The sequence below is a fragment of the Lipophrys pholis genome (assembly GCF_963383615.2).
Source record: "Lipophrys pholis genome assembly, chromosome: 1".
Classification (NCBI taxonomy): Eukaryota; Metazoa; Chordata; class Actinopteri; order Blenniiformes; family Blenniidae; genus Lipophrys; species Lipophrys pholis.
The window spans coordinates 50,121,579-50,145,170 of NC_137635.1; the positions used below are offsets into that span (position 1 = coordinate 50,121,579).

Here is a 23,592-nt window from a genome sequence, read left to right on the forward strand (position 1 = left end):
CTAAGTGCATGACAAGATTGACCGCGTCCATCTGCGTGTTTGTGTAAGCTCGTGTCTGTTTATGCCGCTGTGCTTTCTAAATAACATTGTAAACCAGAGAGTCGCTCTGAACTGTCGGATGCATTCATGCAAGCGTAAGTGGAATCCCCTCAGTGTGGCTTCTGTTTTCTCGAGCACACAAACCAGTGGAAGTGTGTCTGGAAATATCCGAGCCAGCAGCTACAGCAGTTGCTGGAAAAAACGTAGAAGCGGAAGTGTCCATACGAGTCACCAAGAGTGTCGGATTTTGTCTTTGAGAAATGGGAGCTTAAGAAAGGACGAATACTATATTCCAGTTGTCTTCCAGCAGGGCTGGAGCAGTCCAGTTGATTACCCAGTCATCACCTCTGAAAGCTTTAAACCCTTTCAATCACGGAGAAGCGGACGTGTGGGGCTAGTCGTCCCAAAGAGTACCTTTTCTCTGTGCCAATAAATGGTCCATTTTAAGTAAAAACTCCCCAATATTAATTATAAATGCTGTACAGCGAATCATTTTCTTCATATATACTTTCCCGAAGTGCAACTGTCACATTTGGAGTCTGTTTTTGATCAACTCCTTTATGGCCACGGGGCGTTTGGTCGATTCCTCTTCAAAGCCGAGACGTTTTCTCGGCCAGGATCATGAAAATAAAACACAGACGAAATGCAGCGATATCTTATCCAAGCCGATGAGGGCCTCTATTAAGTTTTGAACGTTAGGTTTGTCAGGCAAAGATGGATAATCACAGTTGTACTCCTTTTTCTTTTTTCTCTTTATTGAATCCATGTGAAATTCTGTACTTTTGGATAGCAAAGCAACAAACTGTGTTTCTGCAGTGGCACGACGGCGCATGTTTGAAACCATTTTGGAATCAGACACATGTTCAGTACACGATCACCGTCTCCGAGTTGGCAAATGCTGGATGGATTAATTCATTTTCTTCTTGGCAAAGTTGTACACACATGCAGGCCTGCTGGGAGGGTCGGCGAGCTGACATCCCAGTATACAGGTGCTCCTGAACCCCTGGGCAGTTTGCTTGGGCCATTTGGGTCGACCATTAACATTGTTTTATCTCATGAAGACTCGCATCCATGCTGCAACGGACTAGACAGCTTCCGTCACTCTTCTAATCCATTTCCTTCCCTCTTGTCGACCACTTGTCATTAATAGGACTTTGACGTATCTGGAAACCGATCACCTCTCAGTCTGTGGGAAAGGATTTGAGGGTCAACACAACAGCTGGCCTGTATGTTCTTTCGCCCCTTTCTCATTTTGTCGAGTCCCATCTGCCCTTTATTCCTCCTTTTATTAGTAGTAAATAGGTTCCTGCAGGTCTCTTCTAACGCCGCTGGAGTGTTTTGTTTTTTTCCCCCGTCTTGTTGAGTGTGTGTGTATTGTTTGTGCACCCAGCACCGTTTTGTCCTCGCCCATGTTTTCACACATAATTGTCATTTTGGTTGAAAGAAAGGGGAACAATGATGCTCACTTGTTGACTGGTTGTTGGGGATATAATGTGGGGGCTAAAATTGAGGTGTGATAATAAAAAAAAAGGTAAGAGAATAAAAATAAATGCCAGCCTATTTGGCAAAAACCAGAATGGTACAGATATTTAGCAACATGTAACCTGAATTTCTGTCAGCATTATTAATGTAATTTCCACAAAATACTTTCTTTTGAGTGCAAAACATGATTTTTTTTATTTTATTAATAATTTTGGGAGGTAGTACAAGATAAGGAGGTGTTATTTAAACAAATCCCCCCCAAAAAAGGTAGTAGCATACAATTAAATCTTTTTTAAATGAAATCGAAAGAGCCTCCACCACAATTATTAACAGTGCAAAGTGACAGCCGAAGATAAGCTAAACTAATTTAAAATGCTGCTAGGGTATACTTAAGGAGCAAAGTGAATATCTGCCTTTGGATAACATTGAATTTCTTGACTAAATTCATTCTAGATACATATTAAAAAAAAATAAGTATCATTACAAATTATCCTCATATGTCCACATCAGCAGCCTTTAATCAGCATTTCTCGATCTGTGGCGGTTTTTCGTGCTTAACAAAGCCAAGAAGCAAACGTCAATCCATTAGTGAACTTCAATCGAGCTCTCCAGTCTAATAAGCTTCATCACGGTTCTTTACAGTTTGTGGGCCGAACAAGCAAACTGGCAAACGCCCATAGAGTCCAGAGCTACTCATCTCGTCTTCCCCGGACATAAATCAGTGATTGAAAGCTATTCTCATTAGGCGCTCCTGAAATAAAGGGGGAAAAAAAAAATATATTAATCAAACTCGTTCCCTTCCATGTCAGACATTTCTCTTAAAACCCATTAAAATTCAGCTGATGAGATTCTGAGTCGTCAATTAAGCGGGGTGAGAATTTATTAGGAAGACGGTTAAATTGGACGTAACTGGCAGGTGTGATTATGCCTGCAATTTCCATTTCTTACTGAAAATTCAGCATCTCATCCAGAAATCCAATTAGGGCTGGAGTGACCTCCCGCACACTCGCACACTGTGTTTGTGTGTCAGAAGAGGGAGGGGGAGAGACGGAAAAGGTAAATTTGGGGTCTACTGCGTCAATCACTGCCATTTCACAGGTCATTAATGGATAAGCTAACCAGCGGGGGACTTTCAATGCTAATTAAAATGGCTAATCTTAGAAAGTTATGCTTTTTTTTTGGGGGGGGGGGGTTATTTTGCAATGTGAAGTTAAAAAAAATCCATCATGCTTGCTGGAGAACAAGGTTTTTTCTGAGCTTCATGAATATTTGTTTGTAAGGAAGATTTATAATGTTTATCACATTATTAGATATTATTAATTGCTGATTTGATCCATAGACGATGGTAACAATATGGTGAGTAAATAGTAAAAACAGTTAGCGCATTAATAACTCAGAATTTAACGCACATGATTATTCTTTTTTGGTCTGAACCATAATTTTTCAACAAGACAGTTGATTAATAGGCTTGAACTTGGTTTTTGCAACACAAGTCTAAAATTTCACTTGAAGCACTTTGATAAATACCGAGCCACGGGGACAAAACGGCGCTGAAGCACAGCGTTATGAAAGTCCAGGCTGTGTGCATGTGTATGTTGATATGTATATCTATATATCCATGTTGGTGTATGCCTGCGCTTTTTTTGTGCCAATGGGTTTGCGTGATCCAAATTGACAAATCATCTACAAGAGTCAGCTTCCCATCCGAACTCGCAGTAATTACGTTGGAAGAAGCGACTTGGCCGGCAGAACCGCAGAGGTGAACTGGCTCTACGTCACATTTGATTTAGGAGGCGGCGAGTAGAACCAATTAGCCACTTTGGCCGGGGATCAAACGGCTATCTGTGCCCGAAAAAACGGCGCCTCCTGTCCAATTAACAGAATTTATGAACAGGGACGAAGGTACTGGGCTGTGATGAGGTGATTTGTTGGGGTTTGCTGTAAACTGCTGTAGTTGCTGACATACGACTCGAGCAGGGACGACAACAGGAGCTACGACAGAGAGGGCGATTTTAAATAATAATCACAGAGCGTTTTGGTCCGTCGATAATGGTCCCGCTCTCCGCGTAATGCACACATTTGCAGATGAGCATTTCCTGAATTGTGCTGAGGAGGGGTGGGGGGGGGACGACGACGACTTACTGGTGCGCAGAGCTGAGGGCGTGACCTCGATCTCGCTGGCCGCCTGGTAGGGTTGAAAGGCGGAGGCCCCGCTCCCGGCGCTGAGGTCGGCGGCAAACAAGTCGGGGCTCTGCGTCCCCGTGGAGCTGGCGCTGGTGCCGTCACCTCCATGATGGGGCTCCTGTTCCTCGTATACGGCTATCAACTGGAGAGAGGGGGGGGGGGAATAAAAAAAAAGAGCACAAGAGGATGGATGAGGAAAATATGTCGATTTATGGGAGGTGAACCAACAGCCTAAGGCGGAGTGCTGAGGAAAAGGTGGCGCAGGAGAAGGAGGGTTGCACCAATAATATAGGCCGTAGATGAAATACAAACAAAGTATTGTTTTCTGGATAATCACATTTGAATAATTCGCAATCATGAGAGGATTTCAAAGAAAAAGAAGCAGGAATAAAAATAATGTGTAAGGGAAAATATTTTTTAAAAACAGATTCTTTGCTTCTTTTTCGTAGCTCTGTTGTGTCTCTACAGAATATGTATAATATATGAAGTATTTTCTCAAAATCAAGCATGTACAGAAGGGCAAAAATAAAAAAAAATCCTCTCTTTTTCAAATTGTTTTGAGGTTTCTGGATATCCGTTTGTTAATTTGCCAAGTGTTTTGATCTAAACAATTTCATTTATCCTCAGTCGTCACAACTTCATCGATGAATCAACACAGCCTGAACTGCCTTCCAAACAAAGCCATTGGTCAACGTGGCCATTGTTATGTTCAGCGCATTCACGCAGTCATGGAGACATTCATAACATTCATAGGAGACGGGTTCCGGAGCAGTAGAGGGAGGAGGAGGGAGGAGGAGGGAGGAGGAGGAAGGAGGAGGAGGAAGGAGGTGTGTTAATCAAAAAGAATCAAACTATTGGAAATCCAAAAACAAACACATTTTTGTTAAGGGGCCACATACAGCTCAATGTTTGACACCCTAGGCTTAAACGGACTGAAAGTAAATGTGTGGACGTCGAACAGTAGTTTTGTCTCGAGGATATTTCAGGTGGTAATTTATTAAATTTCTGCTCTGATTTGTTGATTATTACCATCAGAGTGCCTGCGTAGGCGATATCATACAGTCACATTATCACTGGCACACACACCCGCCTCTATTCTGTTGGGCTAAGACATTTTAAATACTTGAAAATGGACAGAAGAAATACAGACTTTGTCTAGGCTTCCTGAATCAAAGCTGCCACTGAATAAAATATCAGACATCACTCCGTTTTCACAGGAGCCCTACTAAAAGAGGACACAGTGGTCCCTCATAATTCCATTGCACGAGCACTGGATGTGCAGTTCAAAGGGAAATGACGGTGATTCAGACCCAGTATTTTATGTTATGACACTGAGAAGCTCATTACGTCCAATCATAATCTCTCCTCGCTCAAAATGCTTCCGTACCATCACTCTACAGCTTCATGTTCAAAGCTCTCCTCTCGCACAGATCTGATTTAATTCCAGCCTCTACCGAGTCCCTTCATTAGATTAAAGATGAGATCGGTGCCATCCCTCCGACTCTCCCGGTAGGCCCGGGTATGTGTTCAGCTGGCTTCACTTAGCACAGAAGAAAATGAATAATCCATCCAACAATTGCCAATTCAGAGAATGTCATGTAAAAGTCCCTTGTGGTGAGATCTGAAGGGAAGGCAGCACTGTGATGAATGCAGGCGGTTCGCCGTTCCTCGACGAAGTATCAGCCACATTGAGAACTAATGGGGACGAGCTCGACGATTCAAACATCTTCAAGATATCGCCGCCGTTCATCTGGGTTTATTTACATGATCCAGACCAAAGAAAAAGCCTCAACTTTGAAGAGAAAACTGACCAAACACCCTCTGGCAAAAAAAAAATCCCTCTGATCAAAAACAGACTGGAGACGTGATAGTTTCACTCCAGGAAAATATACGTAAAGAAAGTGATATGCTGCACAGCCAGTGAAAAGTGTGTTTTGAAGTCTCCTTTGAACAGAACAGATAAAATAAAGTTCAAGTCAAGGTTTATCAGTTTCATTTTCCTTCAGAGATACAGGGTTCAGGACTGCGAACTGTTTCTTGAATTGGAGCCTCCTATGTTATTTTCCAAAGATGAAAGGGAATCAAAGAAAAATCCAATTGTCAGAATTGTCAGAAACACAGTAAATGTCCCAAAACCTCCAGATATCGTGGTTGGTTCAGGTTTTGGGCCATGCTAATCATAAACTCAAAATCAGACATTTGACAGACCAATAACGAAACTCTACTCGTTTTGTTAATGTTTATAACGTATTGTGTGTGTTTCATTGCAAAAACGAACAAGAGCATGAACTGGTGACCTGGCACGCCAACTACATCATTTTCCGCGTTTCTGCCGCTTCCATGTAAACAGACATTGTTTTCATTTGAAACGCAATGACAGGATCAGCCTGACAGCATTTGTGAAAATGTCTTCCAATCAATGAGACGTCGTTGTCACGAGTTATTTCTCCCTCTGTTGTGATCACTTTATACAAAACCAGGAATCCCCCACAGAAAGATTGCGTTCTACACCAAAACCCCTAAACGGTACATATACCTACAGCAAACACAAAAAGAAAAGCGCCATGTGCACACACAGTTCCACGTCGAGACACGGAGACACCCACAGAATCAATTAAACACACACACACCATTCAAATCAAACTACCACTTTTCCAGCACATTAAACCTTCATTTCAGCCACATTTAGCCTGAGAGCTGTGGCGTTTTATAGCATGCTGGACAGGCTCCCTGGTGAGAGGAACAGGCTCTCCAGGGCAAGAGTACACACACACACACACACACACACACACACACACACACATGCATTTAAAGACCTCCAGACTCATTTTTCCCATTAGGCCCCTTACATAAATGTGAACACATTTACTTCAAATTAGAGCTTGCTGCCGCGGCCTCGGGCTAATGTGTACACACAGTAATGGAGGGGGAAAAAGGTTGAAGGGCAAAGGTGTGTGCATGTGTTTGTGTGTTTGTGATGAAGCGAGTGCTTTAAAGTCACAGTAATGAGGGAACAAAAGTAAATGCAAAGAAGAAAAAAAAAAAAAAAGGCCATTGCATCAGTAAGTCACCGGGTAGAAACACAAGTAGCCTGTGTCTGTCTCTGATTGTTCCTCTTCTGCCTACAGGTTTGTATAAAACTTTACGTGTGACCGACAGAGTTCTGCACTCTTACCTCATTAAAGCTCAGTGTTGGCCAAAAACGCTGAGTCAGCTCGCTACCTGCCCTCCCCGAGCCCGTGTGGTTGCTATTACATGGTAATCAGTTTGGTAAGCAGCCCGATTAAAAGGGTGATCCGATCCTTCGCCATGGAAGGCCAGTAATCGTCAACGATACCCATCAATCCCAGGATGAAGGCACCGGTAGATGGGAGGCAAGGTAGGTAGTGTAGTGGGTGGCGCTCTCACCTCACACAACTCGGTTTCATTGCACTCAGCTGGTATCAGTCGTCCCAAAAAAGGCCTGAGCGCTCTCATTATTTGATATGGAGAAGTAAGAAAAATGTATAGAATTGATGACCCACGCTGCTGCCAATGCCAGTGGCCATTTCTCTAATATTACTTTCCTATTTCCACCAGCCTTCCATTACATCTGAAACCGACTCACCAAACACTGCAGTGTTCCGACAACATACAGTTCTTATTACTTGACGACTGAATAAAAGCCCAGAGGGAACTTGAAAGTTTCTGTGTAATCCAATTATTTCCAGCAGTGTCTGAAATCATTTGTTTTCCAAGCTGTTTACAAATTGTGTTTGTATGAGATAATTTGCATACAATATATACTGCCACATGCAGATGAATGCATAGCAATCAATAGTTTTTTTTTTTTTTTTTTCAAAAAGAAACAAGGAAAAGCTGATAAGAGACAAATGTTGTAAACATGGTCATTTCTCATAGAAAATATTTGAAACTGCTCGGGGCTTTGAAACGGTAAACACGCCGAAAGCTTTTTTTTTGCCGTCTGTTCATAGTGGGGCTCGTTTGGTTGAGCTGAGATGAACTGATTCCACTATGTGCTTGTTGAGTATATTTGTGTGAATCGCAGCCATCCAAACCACCCGTTTTTGTTTTGGCGTCTTTTACATCCAGAAATCATCATCATATTACATGTCATTAAGGAATATTTAAAAAAAAAAAATAATGATATTCTGTCAGCAAAGTGAGAATGGCGCAAATAAAATGCATTTCATTGCATTTTATTATAGCACCGACTTGAATTCCAATGAATTGAATTCCTTGGTTTGCTTTGCATATGTATTCTATTGCATTCTACTGGATTATACTTAATAGCATGCCATTATATAGCCAAAACAACAACGGAATCACTTTGAATTGCATTAAATCAAATTAAAACACTTTGCATTCCAATGTAATGACTTCAAATACACTGCACTGCCTTGCTTTACGTCAAATTGAATAGTGTTATATTATTTTACATTACAATAAATTCTACCAGGTCTGCACGAAAGACAATCAACAATAACAGTAATTCTTTATGCATCCCGTCATATCAGCACTTGTGTTAAATCCATTTTTCACACTAGACGCCAACCAAAGTAAACAGAAATACCTCCTATTTTCTCAGTAAGTCTAAAGATTACATTTTCTACATCCCGTGGAGGTTACGTGAAAATGAAAGAAAACGCACGAGAGACAAGTTACCAAATCAAGATGTGGAATGACTTTTTCATGGGTGTCAGTCACTCACGCCGGAGTGGCGGCGCTGCTCAGCAGCGCTGTGACCGACACACTCTCCCACAGGACCCGGTGTTGTTTTGTTGACTGAACTCTTGTCTGAGGGCTACGAAACGGCCCCCGAGTCGAAGCTAATTGCCGAGGTTTGTTGACAAGCTTGGCCCTGACCTCGCCACGGGAGAGCCGCACACACCCACGCACAGAGGGAAAGGTGACATCCAATCAGCAGGCCGGGCGAACCCCAGAGGATGTGTGCCGAGCAATGGGTGTTGATCGGCCGGTAAAACTGTGTCAATGAGGAAAATAAGCGTCTCATGTCGTTTTTTTGATTTCAGCAACTTCAAATGAAAGATTTCCATGCGGTTGTTTTACAATAGACTAAACCCTATGTTGGATTCATGGGACTTCTACGTGCAAACCTCCACCGTCTTGCTCACTAACCCTCCAAACTTTACAAAAAAGAAAAATAATTGAAAAGTAAATTACAATAGAAAGTGTGACTGGGTCCACTTTTCAGCAGTCAATTGCAGCCCATAAATCATCATCATAACTCTGGCCAGAACAATACCCGGGCAGCCGGGCAGGAGAGAGGAAACCGGAGGTCTCTCGGAGGGGAATTAATCCTTACGGATGTGTGTTGGGTGTGGAGGGAGCAGGAGAGGAGGAGGCTACAACAGGACACGCATTCCCTGCTTGCACCACATCAGCAATCGGCCAAGTTTTATTTCATCACAACTCCCCGAGCTCACGCTGCAACGCTATCTTCAAAAAAAAATAAATAGATAAATTACACTCGCCTTCGTTTTTTAGCTTCCAAATCCAGGAACATAAATCTTTTGGAAGCCGAGCAGCCATCTATCGACCAGCTGGATTCATTCCCACATCACATACAATTACCTACAGTCGTTACGATTTCACATAGAGTCATTTTACGTCAACAGGCAGCCTTTCATCTCATGTCAGGCTGCACGCTGGGCAAAGTTTGTGTGGTTTCATGAGATTTATTGAATCTCAGGTGAATGTGAATCAATACAGGTGGACAAGAAAAGCAGGAGGGATGATTTGAAAAGGCAGGAACTGTCAATTGGTTGTAAGATGAGAGAAACTGGAGCCAAACCAGAGAGCAAATGTGGTTTCCTCAATAAAAAAAAAATCAAAGCATAGTTCAAACTAAATTTCCGGTTAGATTGAAGCTACGGGCCAAATGTTTGACACCCTCCTCTAAGATCTCCATCGGTGTGTTGCCCCAAGAAGCGAAAGCGCAAATTGTAGATTAAATACATGCAGCAATCACGGACTGGCAGTGGAAATGTTTTGTTGAAACAATGGGAGAAGGCGCCACAGTATTTATCTAATTATAACAACTAGAAATCCTCTTAAGCTTCACAGGGAAACAACAGAGTGACAAAATAGATAAAAGTACTCAACACCAGTCGCTGTCACACATGAACATCTCACATTAATGTCATGTCCGGCAAAAAAAATTCTCATTATTTCACGCAGAGACGAATGATCTCAATCATTTCCAGGCACTGCAGCGCCGTTTTTACTGGAAAAGCAGACAAAAAAAGCACTGAAATTCAATTTGTACTCGGTATCCGCCAATACCAATACAACACTGAGCTCAAACACTGGAAATGATAAATGAAGGAGAAAAACGGAATTTGGCAAGACGGTTTGAACAATCCTCTTTTTGTTTGTTGAGTTTTGAGTCTGCTCACTGGGTCTAAAGTCGGAAAGCCCCTTTTTGGATGTCAGTCGTAGGAACTCAGCATGTTTTACCAAAAGCGGCTTTGTACAGGCACCAATGTCATCAAGAAAACACTCCTTTTTTTTTTTTTTGTTTTTTTTTTAGGAATTTGACCTTATGAATACAACAGTGAGGAAATGAGAAGCCTCTTGGTTTGGCATGGCCTCAGTTCGCTCCATGCCAGAGGAGTGAGAGGGCTAAAAGGAGAGCTGTCAGCAAACCAGGGGATGCAACCGCTACACTTTCGCCGACACAGCTGTGTAATCCAGAGCGTGCCGACGCGACTCTCCTCACAGGTCAAGAAAACTGCAGCCTGCAACATTTTTTCCTCGGTTACACTCTTCGAGAGCTATGTCAAAAGTGCGAGGTTGCAACAAGCTTCCCCCCTCCAAAAGCAACAGAATCCACAGAGTGCAGACAGGCGGTGACCAGAGTTACTCCCGGGTCAGTGGACCACGGTCTTCACGAGAGGAGCTTCGTTCCAGAAGGACCATGAATAGAAAAATCACCGTTTCCGAAGTGGAGTTGTTCATTTAAAACTCGACAACGTGACAATCCCTACAATTTAACATTTTACAAGCACGAGTTGTGGTTTCTTGATAATTTCTTTACATCTTTGACTTTCTGTCAGAAAATCTGAGATTTACTCCCTCAAGTTAAAACACCACAGAGCGTTGAAGAAATCATGCGGCCAAGCAGGAGCGGTGTGTGACGTCTTTTTTTTTTTTGCAAGTCAACGGAGCTGGAAGAGCTGTGAAGAGAGTTACGCGCTCACGAATACACTGGACGGGCAAGGGCGATTTATCAACGGCGCAAAAAGGGAGCGGTTTGATTTGTGACCTGAGAGGTTTCCTGATCGTTTTCCATGTGGACAGTCGAACCGCAAACTTGCATCAAGAGACACTGGAAGGAACAACAGTGACTCCAGCTCACCCACTTCATCAAGAACATGCCTTTGACAAGATTAGAAGTTAAGGTGAAGCAAGGCGACTCTACATTATTACCTTTGTGAAATTTCCACACAAACATATCAGAGTTCAGCGTTTTATAGCACTTGCGGGATGCGCGCATCGGGGGAAAAAAGAAAAAGATTGCCCTGGGTGGAGATTCAAGACTCAGGACGGTAGGAACAGTGAATTCCAGGTCATCTCGGGTTAAAAGCTGCATTAAGTATATAGCTGTAAATAAAAGATATGTTTCTCAATTCCGGCAGGGAAAGCACCAAGCCAGCAGTGTAATCCAGCGACCTGGTCTTGGCTAAACGGGTAAACCAGAAATATTAGTCCGTTTGTGTTTTATCCATTACCTGGGAGCAATACACAACCAGAGTCGTTTTAATCCAACACCACTTAAGAAGATAAAACCATTTAAGATTAAAGTTGATACGAGCTCCAAAGCTAACTCTTTTAGCTTTCTGACTTCATGGCAAGTGAAACGCTGAAGTCTGTCGGCGCCTTTAAGACTTTGTAGAATTTATTTTTCAGTTCAAATTGTAGATGTACTGTTAATTTTCGATTCCATTTAATTTTCACCGGTCACACGTTGGGAGCCATTTACACTATGTTTCAAAGGGTTAAAGCAGCATTTTCGTTTAAGAAATGTTTTGCGATTACACGGAAATGTTTGGAAAAGTATGTGTCTTTACACAGATACAGCAGAAACACTGCAAAGGATTGCCACAAGTCTGTGACGCTGTTTGTTTATGTAATGAAACCACACACACGTGGGCGGAGAACAATACGCTATAAACCTTCACAGTGGGAGAACACGGACATTCGTATGACCGGACGACCACGTTGGATTACCGGGTCCGAGGAAATACGGATTGGGAGTCAGGCTTGTCGTGTAAATGGACACCCAAAACGTTGTTGTGTTTATGGTGCGTCAGCGTAACTTGGCATTATCCAAGGCATTATATAACAATCCAAATAGCACTAATACTTCAGTTTGCTAAGAAAACGTTCCGACCGAGAATTGCAGAATGCCCTATAAATATACAGCTTCTTCAATACTACAAGATGTTTTATTTTTATAAATATATATAAAACAGGGAAGAGATTATTATAGCATATTCAGGCCAGAAAGTCTTTATAGCCAGGATTCGTTTTAAGGAAAACTGTCTGGGAGCTGCTGTAGTGCCAGTCTAACAAGGAAACAGAGAAACAAAAAAAACAACAAAAAAAAATCATGCCGTCCTCAAAGTTTAAATTCTAATGCAATCACAAGTGACATGTGAGTCGACTGTTTTCTCTTCCCTCCTCCTCTATCACACTCCCTTGAGCATTCAGGCATAGTCTGGCCCATTTCTACATTCGGACGCACAATGCAATTTAAGCACAGTGAGTACAAGTTCTTGCTGCGGCGCTCTGAAGTTATTTTGTCACTTTCCCTCACAGTCTCCACGTATCACTTTAATCCACTCACACGGTCATATCTGCAAGTTTCAGAAAGACAAACTTTTTTCCTTTTTTTTTTGTTAACGAGGGGATTATTTAAGGACCTCGCAGAACTCCAAAATAGAAAGACCGAGGGTGTTAGAACAGATTTGGAGCTGTGCACTGCAGCAAGAATACAATGGATCTATTTGCTACAAAACATAACATTATTTGCTCAAGAGCTATAAAACTGTCCCACTCCCATACTTAATTACCTCAGCATGAAAAAGTGGAAAAATTCAAGTTGTCTGATTGATTCAAACTTTCTCTGTGTTTCTGATTCGACTTGACTGGCCCGTGAGGCTTTCTGGAAAAGTGTTAATGTGAGAAGCACAAGCCAAACGGGGCGGCGGTTTGGATGTGTGACAGATGCGGCTAAGATTAGCTGAGGTTGGTAGACGAGGAGCGCAACCCCAAACTCCCACAGAGACTGTTACAGAGTGAGCAAAGGCAGAACACACAGTGACCTTGACCTCGGCGAGTTTATACAAAAAACACAGACAAAGAGGGAGGAGGAGGAGGAGGAGGAGGAGGAGGAGGAGGAGGAGGAGACGTATCAAATCCAGGAGAATGAGACATGACATTGTCCAGGTGTGAGCTCACCATCGTACGTCGTCAAACACTTGCAGATAAAAAACACCTTCTTCCCCTTAACTCACTCGGTTCCCTCCCTCACAATCTAGAACCATCATGTCCAGGCAAACACTGATTCACGATTACATTGTAATCGAGTTGAGGACAACCGAGGGCAGCGTGGAGCGATTTCACTCAGCATAATGACCTACGATCCATTTCACTTTAATCCAGACAATAGAAAACATGTGGGGCCGCCGGAGTCCGGGCCAAACTGACGAAATGAAAACGGCAATCAGACGGGGCGAGGAGGGAGCCGGGGAGTAAGGGAGCGAGGCGCTGAAGGTGATTCATTCTCCAAAATGAGAGGAGCGTTGGGCTGTGACTCGTATTCCCTGAAAGATGTTCTTCTGGTTACAAGACTTTTTTTCTCAAGTTTTACTTCAGGACTTTGGCTGGAAGCCTGGGATAAACTCCACACAGTCCAGTAAAGTTGGACAGAACGACGCCTGATATAATACGTGACTTTAGACATGTTCTATGCTCATTTCCTTGTTTTGACTTCACCTGTTCTTTCTGATAAATATTTATATTGGAAAACATTTGTGAGAAAAGAGGTGAAGAAAATACTATTAAAGAAATTATTACGCCAGCAACCACTTGAAGTTGGGTAATAGTGATGTGATACAAGTACAAGCAGAAGGGTTAAAATCTGATTTATAGCAGTACTGTAGGCAAGGCCCTATGTAGGATCTTTTCAAACTTATTAAATAAATGATATAATACAATAGATCAAGTGAACATGTGAGATTTAATGTTGAGTATTGAGATAACGATATGATTCATAATGTATATAAAGATTTAATCGGATGAGGCTGATGTCTATGATATCTTCTATTTTCTGTACCATCATTTACACCAGCAGTGACTGGGCTGCGTAACCTACCTACCTACCCACCCACCTCACATGTACTTCTGCAGTTGACTTTGCAGGGTTTGTTTGGTCATTAATCCTTGATTTTTCAAATTTGCTGGTTTTGTGCTTCTCATTTCTGCCCTGTGAAATAATTAGGCGAAGTCAATTCATTTAACTCTCCTAATTACTTAAACGCAATTTCTGTAGATTGCAATTAATCACTCCTTCCCATCATATTTAAAATTGCATAGTGCATGGAAACATTATTCATTGCGGCTCAGTTGAGTTTTTGCGATATTTATATTGTGCAAGTAGCCTTCATACCTGGTGTTAAAATGAGCCAAATCCACAAAACAAGTTGCAATGACTTCCTGGGGCAATACTTTTGAATTGGAGAAGCTGAATGGAAATCATTACTAAACTACTGTGTTGGAAACTTTTGAAGTAAGTGGTCATGCTTCATTTAAGAAGAACATGTTTTGAAATGGTGCCATTCGCCAAAAAATAGAAATTCCTACAAATCAGTGACAAACACATGGGATGATTTAATGATTTCTCCGGTGGTGTCCAGAGGAGACGGCGTCAAAGTCAAAAATGTTACTTCTTCTCACCTTTCTTCATCAAAAACGACAACTCCATGTTGGATTTTATTCTTGGGAAGAAAATAACCTACAAAAGGAAGAAGAGTGCCGACAGTCTTTCAGTCAGCTGGGCGAAACGTCTGCTCAATTCAAGCTGCCAGGAGTGGATAGATGTTCGTACAGCACAAAAAAGGACTGTGCAACACATTCACCAGAAAGCACAGACTGACACACACACACACACACACACACACACACACACACACACACACACACACACACACACACACACACACACACACACACACACACACACACACACACACACACACACACACACACACACACACACACACACACACACACACACACACACACACACACACACACACACACACACACACACACACACACACACACACACACACACACACACACACACACACACACACACAGAGAGAGAGAAAGACTACTTTCTATGTCCCCACAACAACAAAAAAAAATTCTGATTTAGCACTGTGAGCCTGTTGTTGAGACCTCTGTATGGGGAGATTGTCCTCCGGTGTGAGAGGCAGAACAAGGTACTTCTGCTGCCATGAGAACAGGTTCATTTCCCACTGAGGCTGTCCAAACGACACAACACCCACAGCAACTTGAGTGCATTTATTTGAACAAAACATCCATCAGACTGGGTCCGGCCAGAGTCAAATAATGACTTACAAACCACTCCATGGCATTTTTCTTCCTCTAAATACATTAGTCTTTTTTTTTTTATTATGATTTTATACACTTGGCTAAATTAAAGTATACAAAAACAACCCTGACTATAAATGATAAAAATGTGAAAAACTTACAGAGAACACCGATAGCTTAGGACCATTTACAATTCAGACAACAAATATTGCCAGTGTTTAGAATTAACACTCAAAGTACAGATTCTGGCATCAGACATCAGAACCAGCTAATTTCTGTTTTATTATTATTGTTGGAACTGACACAAATTGGCAGAACAACACAAAATAATTTGTAAACTGACAAAAGTCTGTTGTTACTGTCACCAGCTAAATGCTTCCAACTAATTATCCCATCCCAATGGGCATGTGATTCAAACAACACAGGTTTTTCCTCATTTCTGTCAGGGACTAAAGGGTTTTTGGACCTTGAGATGATGTTTTTTGAGGGGTGTGAAAAGCACACACTGCTCCCCCAGCCCGGCTGCCTCAACGGCAGAACACACCGTGGAAGATCTGCTTGACGGGAGCAGCGTTTTGGCTCGGCGAGGCTGCAGGGCCTGAGCTGCACGGGGATCGGCTTCTCTCACTCCAGCTACAAGTACTGAGCCAGGGAAGCCATTGCTGGTGGCTAAACAAACAAACAAGCTAAACAAAATAATAAACAGCAGCTGGGAAAGACGAGCGTAATCAGAGGCTCTTCTTTCTAACGTCACGCGTCGTCTCGGGAGAACCAGCCTGGATCACTCAAGCATGGACCTATAGAGGTATAGTGTTGGAGGTAATTCAATCAGCAAAATTTTACACAACCAGAGTCAATGAAGGCAACAACTAATACCAAGAGACACTGGTTGGAAGTTGCTATTACATCAGAAGCATTGGCGGGCCAATTCATTGATTGATTGGTGGGTGCTGGGTCAGGTATGTGGGAGTGGTTTGGATGGTTGGTGGGTGGTTGACTTTGTTGGTCAGTCAACCGATGAGTGGGTGGGTGTGCGGGATCGAGGGTCAGTGAGCCAATGGGCGGGTGGGTCTGTCAGTCAGTCAGATGGGTGGATGAGTGTGTCAGGGAGTGGGTGAGACGGGTAGATGAATTTGTGGCTAAATCAGTCAGTCAATTGACTGATTGTCGAGTCACTCAGTTATTCTGTCAATGGGTGAGTTGTTTAGCGAGTTAAGCATTAGGGACCACTTGGATTGGTGGGTGGGAGAATCAGTTGGTTGATGTTGGATGGGTGTTCACTTGCCAGGGAGTAGTTTGGGCAATGAATGGATGAGTTGGTGGCTGACTGAGACAGTCAGTCAATCGATGGGTGGGTGGTTGGTTGATTTGGTCTATTGGTCAGTCAGCTAGTGGGTGGCAGGGAGGGTCTGTCAGTCAGGCAATGGATGAGAAAGTGGATGGGTTGGTGTTCGTTGTCCGGAAGTGAATCGGTCGGTTGATTGGTCGGTGGGAGTTCTGTTGAGTGGGTGGGTCATTAAGTGAATGGCTGAAACAGACGATGAGTTAATCAGTCAGTCAACGGATCGGTCAATGTGTGGACGATTGGTGGGTGGGTAGAATTATTTTTGCATTCATTCGACCCAGAACAGTCCTCTTTTAAATCATTCTAAATTGTTAGTGGATGTCAGTAATTTCTGTAAACACCAGCTCTTACCTTTCACTTACATTAGAGATGGACTAACTCCATTTCTCCGGGTAAAAAAAACCAAAAAAAAAAACGAGGGGCCAAATAGAGTTGAAACTGCCAACACAACGGCCCAATATATCTTTGTGACAGTGAGTTGAACTGAGGGAGGAAACACTCACTGAACTTGCACCTTTCATTGATCATCAATGAGCTTTTAACATTTTGGACATCAGGCTGACAAACACCGACACCTGAGTATTCCTTCAGATGAACAGCCTCCAAGACGTGTCCCTGCGTGTGTGTGTGTGTGTGTGTGTGTGTGTGTGTGTAGGTGGAGTGGCTGGGGATAGAAGGGGTGAGGGGCCTGTTAGCTAGCGCACTAATGAGCACCATATATCACATGCTATCAGCGCTAATCACACTAAGGGCTATATTTAGCCATTTAGCTTAAATTACCTGTTTTTCATGGGACTAATCAACACTTAGCAGGCGACTCTGGCGCAATGCGACCGTGTGTGTGCGTGTGTGTGTGCGTGTGTGTGTACTGCGGTTTTGAATGTACGTATGTGGAAGCATATTACATGTTTAATTAAGTGCAACAGCCTGTAGAGAAACAAAGCCATATTAACGTGGTAAACAAACTGCACTGGTCACCCTTAACAACCAGGTCAAGTTGGTAAAAACTTGTAAAGCTAAAACAATCACAAGTATGATTACAACCCATGACATGGTTGTTTTCTTCGTGGATACCGCAAGAAAAGCCTCAATTCTGTTTAATGGTTAAATTTATGACATAAAATCCAACTTTTAATGAGAGAAAAAAAAGTCCTTATCTACTAACCCCACTAACTTTTAAATGCCGATGTTAATATTGACAGTTTGCAGCCATCAGTTGATGATTCGCCAGATGTGCCAAGACTGGGTTGGCTTCACTTCATAGCTGACTGACCGATTACATGAGTTCCATTATAACTGTGCCACCTAGTGGACAAAGAGTGAAGCATTTTTTTTTCTTTTTTTAAATTTGCACAGATGTGGTGTTGTTGAATATTTTATAATTAACAGAGACAAAAACAAATCCGCGAAATTATATTGTTTATACTGTGATATAAATTGCACCAATGTAATATTCAATATGTGTTCTAATAGTTACATCTTTTTCATTGTTTTTTTCCTGTGTAGCTGCCAAATCTATGTTTCAGCCTTTTTGTGACCTAGGAGTTTGTTACTTTTTGTGTTTAAAAAAAGAAGAAAAGAAAAAAAGCCTCATCAGCACCACTCTCATAAGGCATCATTACATAACTCCAAGCATTGCAGCACAGGCTGTACTACTTGTCAACCAAACATGACACGGGGTCTCAGAGCGACCCTGCAGTGCACTGCAGGCCTCAGCCGATATCAGGACTAGGTATTCATCTCCTCTGCGCGAGATGACAGAGGAAGAAAGCTGAACATTAAGTGGATGTATGACTGTCCTTTAAGGAGTTCGAAATGTCAACTCGGAGTGAAGGGGACGGAACGAGAAAGAAAGTAATGATGGAGGAGGAGGAGGAGGAGGAGGAGGAGGAGGAGGAGGATCGGGACGAGGAGGATCAGGATGACACACCAAAAGCAAGAGATGAAAAGGATGAGGTCAAGAGTGAGGGCAGAAAAAGAAATTGGGATGAATTTGGGACGGAGGAGTGTAAGAAAGTGGAAAACATTTGAAGGGGAAGATGAGAAACGATGCAGAAGCGAGTAGAGATGCGGTTAAAGGAAGAAAGGGTAGGAAGACAGGTAAAGACGGGCGGAGGAGAAAAAAAAAAAAAAAGGCGAGACCAATGGGAAAGGAGCGAGTTCTCGGGATTGACGCTGAAACAGAGTCGTTTCTTCACAGAGTCTGGCTGAGACACTCAGAATGCGGAGAACTGGACGCCGTCCCTTTTCTCTTTGCCGGGAATTATTCCGTCACTGCCTTGGCCTGGACAAATGGTGCTGGGGGAAGTGTTATTGGAGTATTTGTGTACGTGTGAGTGGAGCAACACAACTGGCAACGCTCACCCTGGCTGGAGTGTTGGGGCAGTTTCTGTTGCACAATGAAACCACCATAAGCCCAAAGGAAGCAGCTCTTTTTTTGTTCCCCCTCTTTCTCTTTAAGCCATAAATCAGCTGAAGTTAGAAAAAAAAAAGTGGGAAGCGAGGGGGAGATTTAAAAGGAGAAACGGCTGATGGGCGATGGGGTAAAGGGGCAGAACGATGGCTTAAGTTACATGGGGGACAGTAAAATAGAGCTCGACATTTTGTGGTGCAAACTGTCTGTATTTATCATTACGGCTTTAAAAGGTCAGGCCTTCACTCCAAAACATTCAACGAGGAAATTCTTTCCTCTTGTGGCCACGCTGAAGTTCTTCCAATAGCTGAATATGTTACAGCATTTTAAAGAGAAAATTCATTTTGAAAGCCCAAAAGACGGATTTCCCACGCTAAATTTTTTATAATCAGCATGATCCCATTTGTCCTACTTCTTGTAAGTTCTTATAAAACACTTAAAAGTAAAATCATACAAAAGTAACATTGTGTGAAAATCGGAGGCTTATGTAAGAACCTACTACCTCAGGGACTCCCTCTCTCAAAGTAAAAACTCCTCTCGTGAAGATTTTCTTACTTGTGGAGCCCGGCAAAACTTATAAACTAAATATTCCAATGTGAAAATCCTCACCAAGTCCAAAATCACTGAAAAATGGACACTTGGAGTTCTTAAAATGAGAGTTTCCATATGTGGGAGTTGCCATCTCACTCTTGGGAGTTTTTTTTTTTTAAATAGGATTATTCAATGTATTTGCCCGATGTTTTGGTGGATTAGATTTCACCATGTTTGAGAGGGAAACAGATTTTTAACATCAACTGGAGAAAAACACTAATTCAGCAGAAAAGCGACAGCAGACCCTCCCTTCTTGCTACAGAGTCCATGCAGACGTTTAGAGAAATATTACAAAACACAGACTGTGTGTGTTTCGATCATGTCACAACTTCCATATTTCTCGAAATCAACCAGAAGCGTTTCAACACCGTTGAAACTGACGAGTGACGGGGGAAGAATATGTTTTCTGGTTCGATTCACAAGCCAAATCCAACAAAATGTGTCCAGAAGTGAAGAAGAAATCTGACCTACAAAAGCAAGACACCAGTGAAGAAGCTTTATATGCTCTATTTGCAGTTACAAGTAAAACAATCCCACTACTTGTTAAAAAAGCAACCAATTACTAACTAAGTAGTGTTTTAAAAGTAGCTTCAATTAAGTACTAGTTTTCTATTACTAATACTAGTTAAAATACTACTTTTAATTGGAGAGCATCTTTTATAAAAATGTAGCAAGCCAGCATTGCTGCCCCAAATAATGAACTTTTTTACAGTAACCAAGAAATTATTTTCAGTATTAGGTTTCACTACTAACAATTCTAAAAAAAAAATAAAAAAAACCTTAATGGTAGCACGCCCTCCTCATAATGCAAAAATATTTCACTGAGACCTCAACCTTCAAGTTTAAAAACTAAAAGAAAAAAAAAGAAGCTATATTTATGTGTGATTTTGTGAAAAGTAAAATATATATATATATCAAATAACAATAATAATAATAATAATAATAATAATAATAATGATGATGATGATGATAATAGCTATCACAATTCTGAGGAGCCAATCTCTGAGGAACATATCCATGAAGGTGCAGACAAAAGGTCAGACCAGGTTCCATGTGCTCTATATGGAAGAGTGACAGTGGTCAGTTTATCTTCATCAGTCATGATTGTAAAATTCCTTTAAAAACAAGCTTATTTCCTTGTGTCTTTGTGAATCTAAGAGGAGGTTATAGAAGTCACCACAGGTTGCAAACCTGTAGCACCATGATAAAAATCCAATCTAAACATTTTGTCTTTTCTTTTTGTCATATCAGTTCGCCATGTAACATCAGTGCAACTCTTACTGTGTCTCTGTAATGTCTCAACAGAAGAGTATACAATATATATGACCAATAAAGCCAACAATGATCGAGACTGGTACCATTTTGTTGGGAGATAGTCCACTAAACAAATGAAAAAGAAGTTAAACGCACTAAACTTCTTTCTGGCAGTTATTCCAGATCAAACTTGCCTGGGGTTTTGCTACTTTCCCCTTAAACCTGTTTTGACAGTCCCCGGAGAAAAGACTCTGTTGCACTCAGCTTTGGATGATACACGCTGGTGGTGAGAAAGAGGAAAGTCAGCTTACAATCACATCAAATCCGTGTTGTTACTCAAAATGCAACCGAAAATAAGCCACACATCGCCACTGGGTGCCTCTTAGCACAATCGGGTAGATTTTCAGCGTTCCTCTGAAGACTTAATTAAAGTATATTTGCAGAACAGCTATTACCGATGAGCTATGTGGGCATCAACCAGCTAGAAATGCGGTCCGGATCGGTGCGAGAGCAACAGTCGTGGGAATTTGCGTGAGCTTCGTCTGCCCCGAAACACTTTGTGCGATGAATGGGGGGGGGGGGGCTTTAAAGGGCACTTGCAGACTGCACTTCGATGTCATTAGGGGGAGGCATCTGTGAGTTTATGCCTGGCCGAGAATTGGGAAGCTCAAAAAGTGAGGCTGACCTACATATGCAGTGGTTTCTCCAGCCAGGCGGAGGTCTCATAAGCCCCGCTGTAATTGAGGGCCAAGGGAGCACCTCAGGAGTGACGGCCGCTTAATGAGAAATTATAGTTGTGCTGATGCTTTCAGAAAACAGGACTCCATTTGATAGTAATTACATCTCATATGGTTTCATTACACAAGCTCCTTATTTGGATTAGGAATTATTACGACTGAAATGGGAGAGGATCAACTCTGCTGGGATTAACCCCCGTTTGAGACTCCCCCCCCCCAAACAAATACACTGACGAGCACACGCCAAGTGTGATAAACGAAGAAGGTTTTAGCAAATGGGCCCGAGAAGAGTGGCCATTAAGGGCTTTTACTACATGAATCATTTCAGGGATTTTATAAACCAACAATCACTTGTTGTGCTAACATTCCGATTTCAGATATGGTCACTTGCTTTCATGAGAATGAAGATGAAGAATATTTACAGATTTTTACTTTGTGTGCAGAAATTCCCATTTTTAATAGCTTCCCATCCTGTGACGATCAATTAGTGAATCAACTAAAAACAAGTAAGATATGGTTTTGAATGTCCATTCATGTGTGCGTGTCAATCACGTTAAACCTTGAGAGTGGTAATATGTCCGTGCTTCACTCACATATTGTCGGAAAAGCTTTTAAGGACATTAAAATGACCCACACGGCCAAACGGAGCGACTGCCTTAATCTTTATTTCACCAAGGAGCCGTTTCTGACTCATGCAAGCTGCTTCTAAGACCACCGGTGTTAATAAGGGAGCTGAGGTTGGCATAGATAATATCTCAGGCCGTGGCGTCTTTCTCATTACCGCAGATATTGCACTCGAGATTAAAAGTGGCTCTGCTAAGTCGGAGGTAAGAGCCGGTGGATTTGAAGTGCGGCGGTATTAGCCCTGCGAGTGGAGGCTTTAATCCCGGCCGAGGAAGAGCAGACGCGGAAGATTTCTGCAGTCTGAGTCGAACTCTCACACGCCCACGCTGGCTCCATCTCCACCAAAACCTGCACCTGGGCACTAACGCTGCAATTTAGAAGTTGGAATTGACACACACCGAGAGACACACACACACACCAGTGCAGAAGTTAACTCACACCTGAAGTTCACTCTCGCACTCACACATCTCCCCCGAACCCATCATCGAATCTCGTTCCCCTCCGTTCACCACCTCCGTCCCCAGGAGAGGAGCCCCGGCGCTGAAATCTAATTAAAGGCTCCATAAGCAGAGCTCCAATGAAACTGTCACATCAAAGTCGCAGCTGGGACAGAATGACACGGATCAATAAGACTGAGGGCTTTGGCAGATCCCCCACTCGACCTCATGTGAGCCCACCCCAACTCCACCCCCACCCCCACCGACCGGGATCAGAGCAGTCAGACAGCACTCCAACTGGAGGTGGGAAGACAAAAAGGCTGCGGTCTGTGATGGAGGGGGTACCTGATGGTGCCTCTGTGTCTGTGCATCAACTTTATGCGTCTGCCTAACAAAATTTGGATTTGATTAGAGTGAGTTTGACTGTTATGACTCTGTACTTAGAGTCACGGGAGCGGGAAATACATCGAGCATCTGGGAATATCGTACAATGAAAACACCAAGTATTTAACCTTTTATAGGGCACTAAAATAGCCTCATTTGGGAACATTCCAACCTCAGCACATTTTGAAGGGAAATTAAGAGGTAATTGTTCACACTGAAGCCTTTTTAATGTCGCAAAATAGAAAATTACATAATTGCATGGCCTTCATTTCTTAGGTAATCTGTTGGAAAACTTTTACACCGACAAAAAGTTGCACATATTTCATGATTTATAGCATATCGCGTATTTATAGCGAGACAATTGAAAAATTCTTACTCGAGTTCCGTAAGATGCTAGAAACTCTATAATGCATACAGTGGATAATATTTAAAGTGTTATTTGTATGAATACAATTT

The 23,592-nt window shown here is 42.4% G+C and overlaps 1 protein-coding gene across 3 annotated transcripts in view; it reads right to left on the minus strand.

The window, feature by feature from the left end:
* Window positions 1-23,592, minus strand: part of pard3ab (par-3 family cell polarity regulator alpha, b) — a 262,388-nt gene that overhangs the window by 164,387 nt on the left and 74,409 nt on the right. For all 3 annotated transcript variants that reach the window (XM_080487990.1, XM_080487989.1, XM_080487991.1), the window contains exon 3: window positions 3,664-3,847. In XM_080487990.1, coding sequence (XP_080344116.1) covers window positions 3,664-3,847 — 184 coding nt within the window. The remainder of the gene's footprint in view (window positions 1-3,663; window positions 3,848-23,592) is intronic.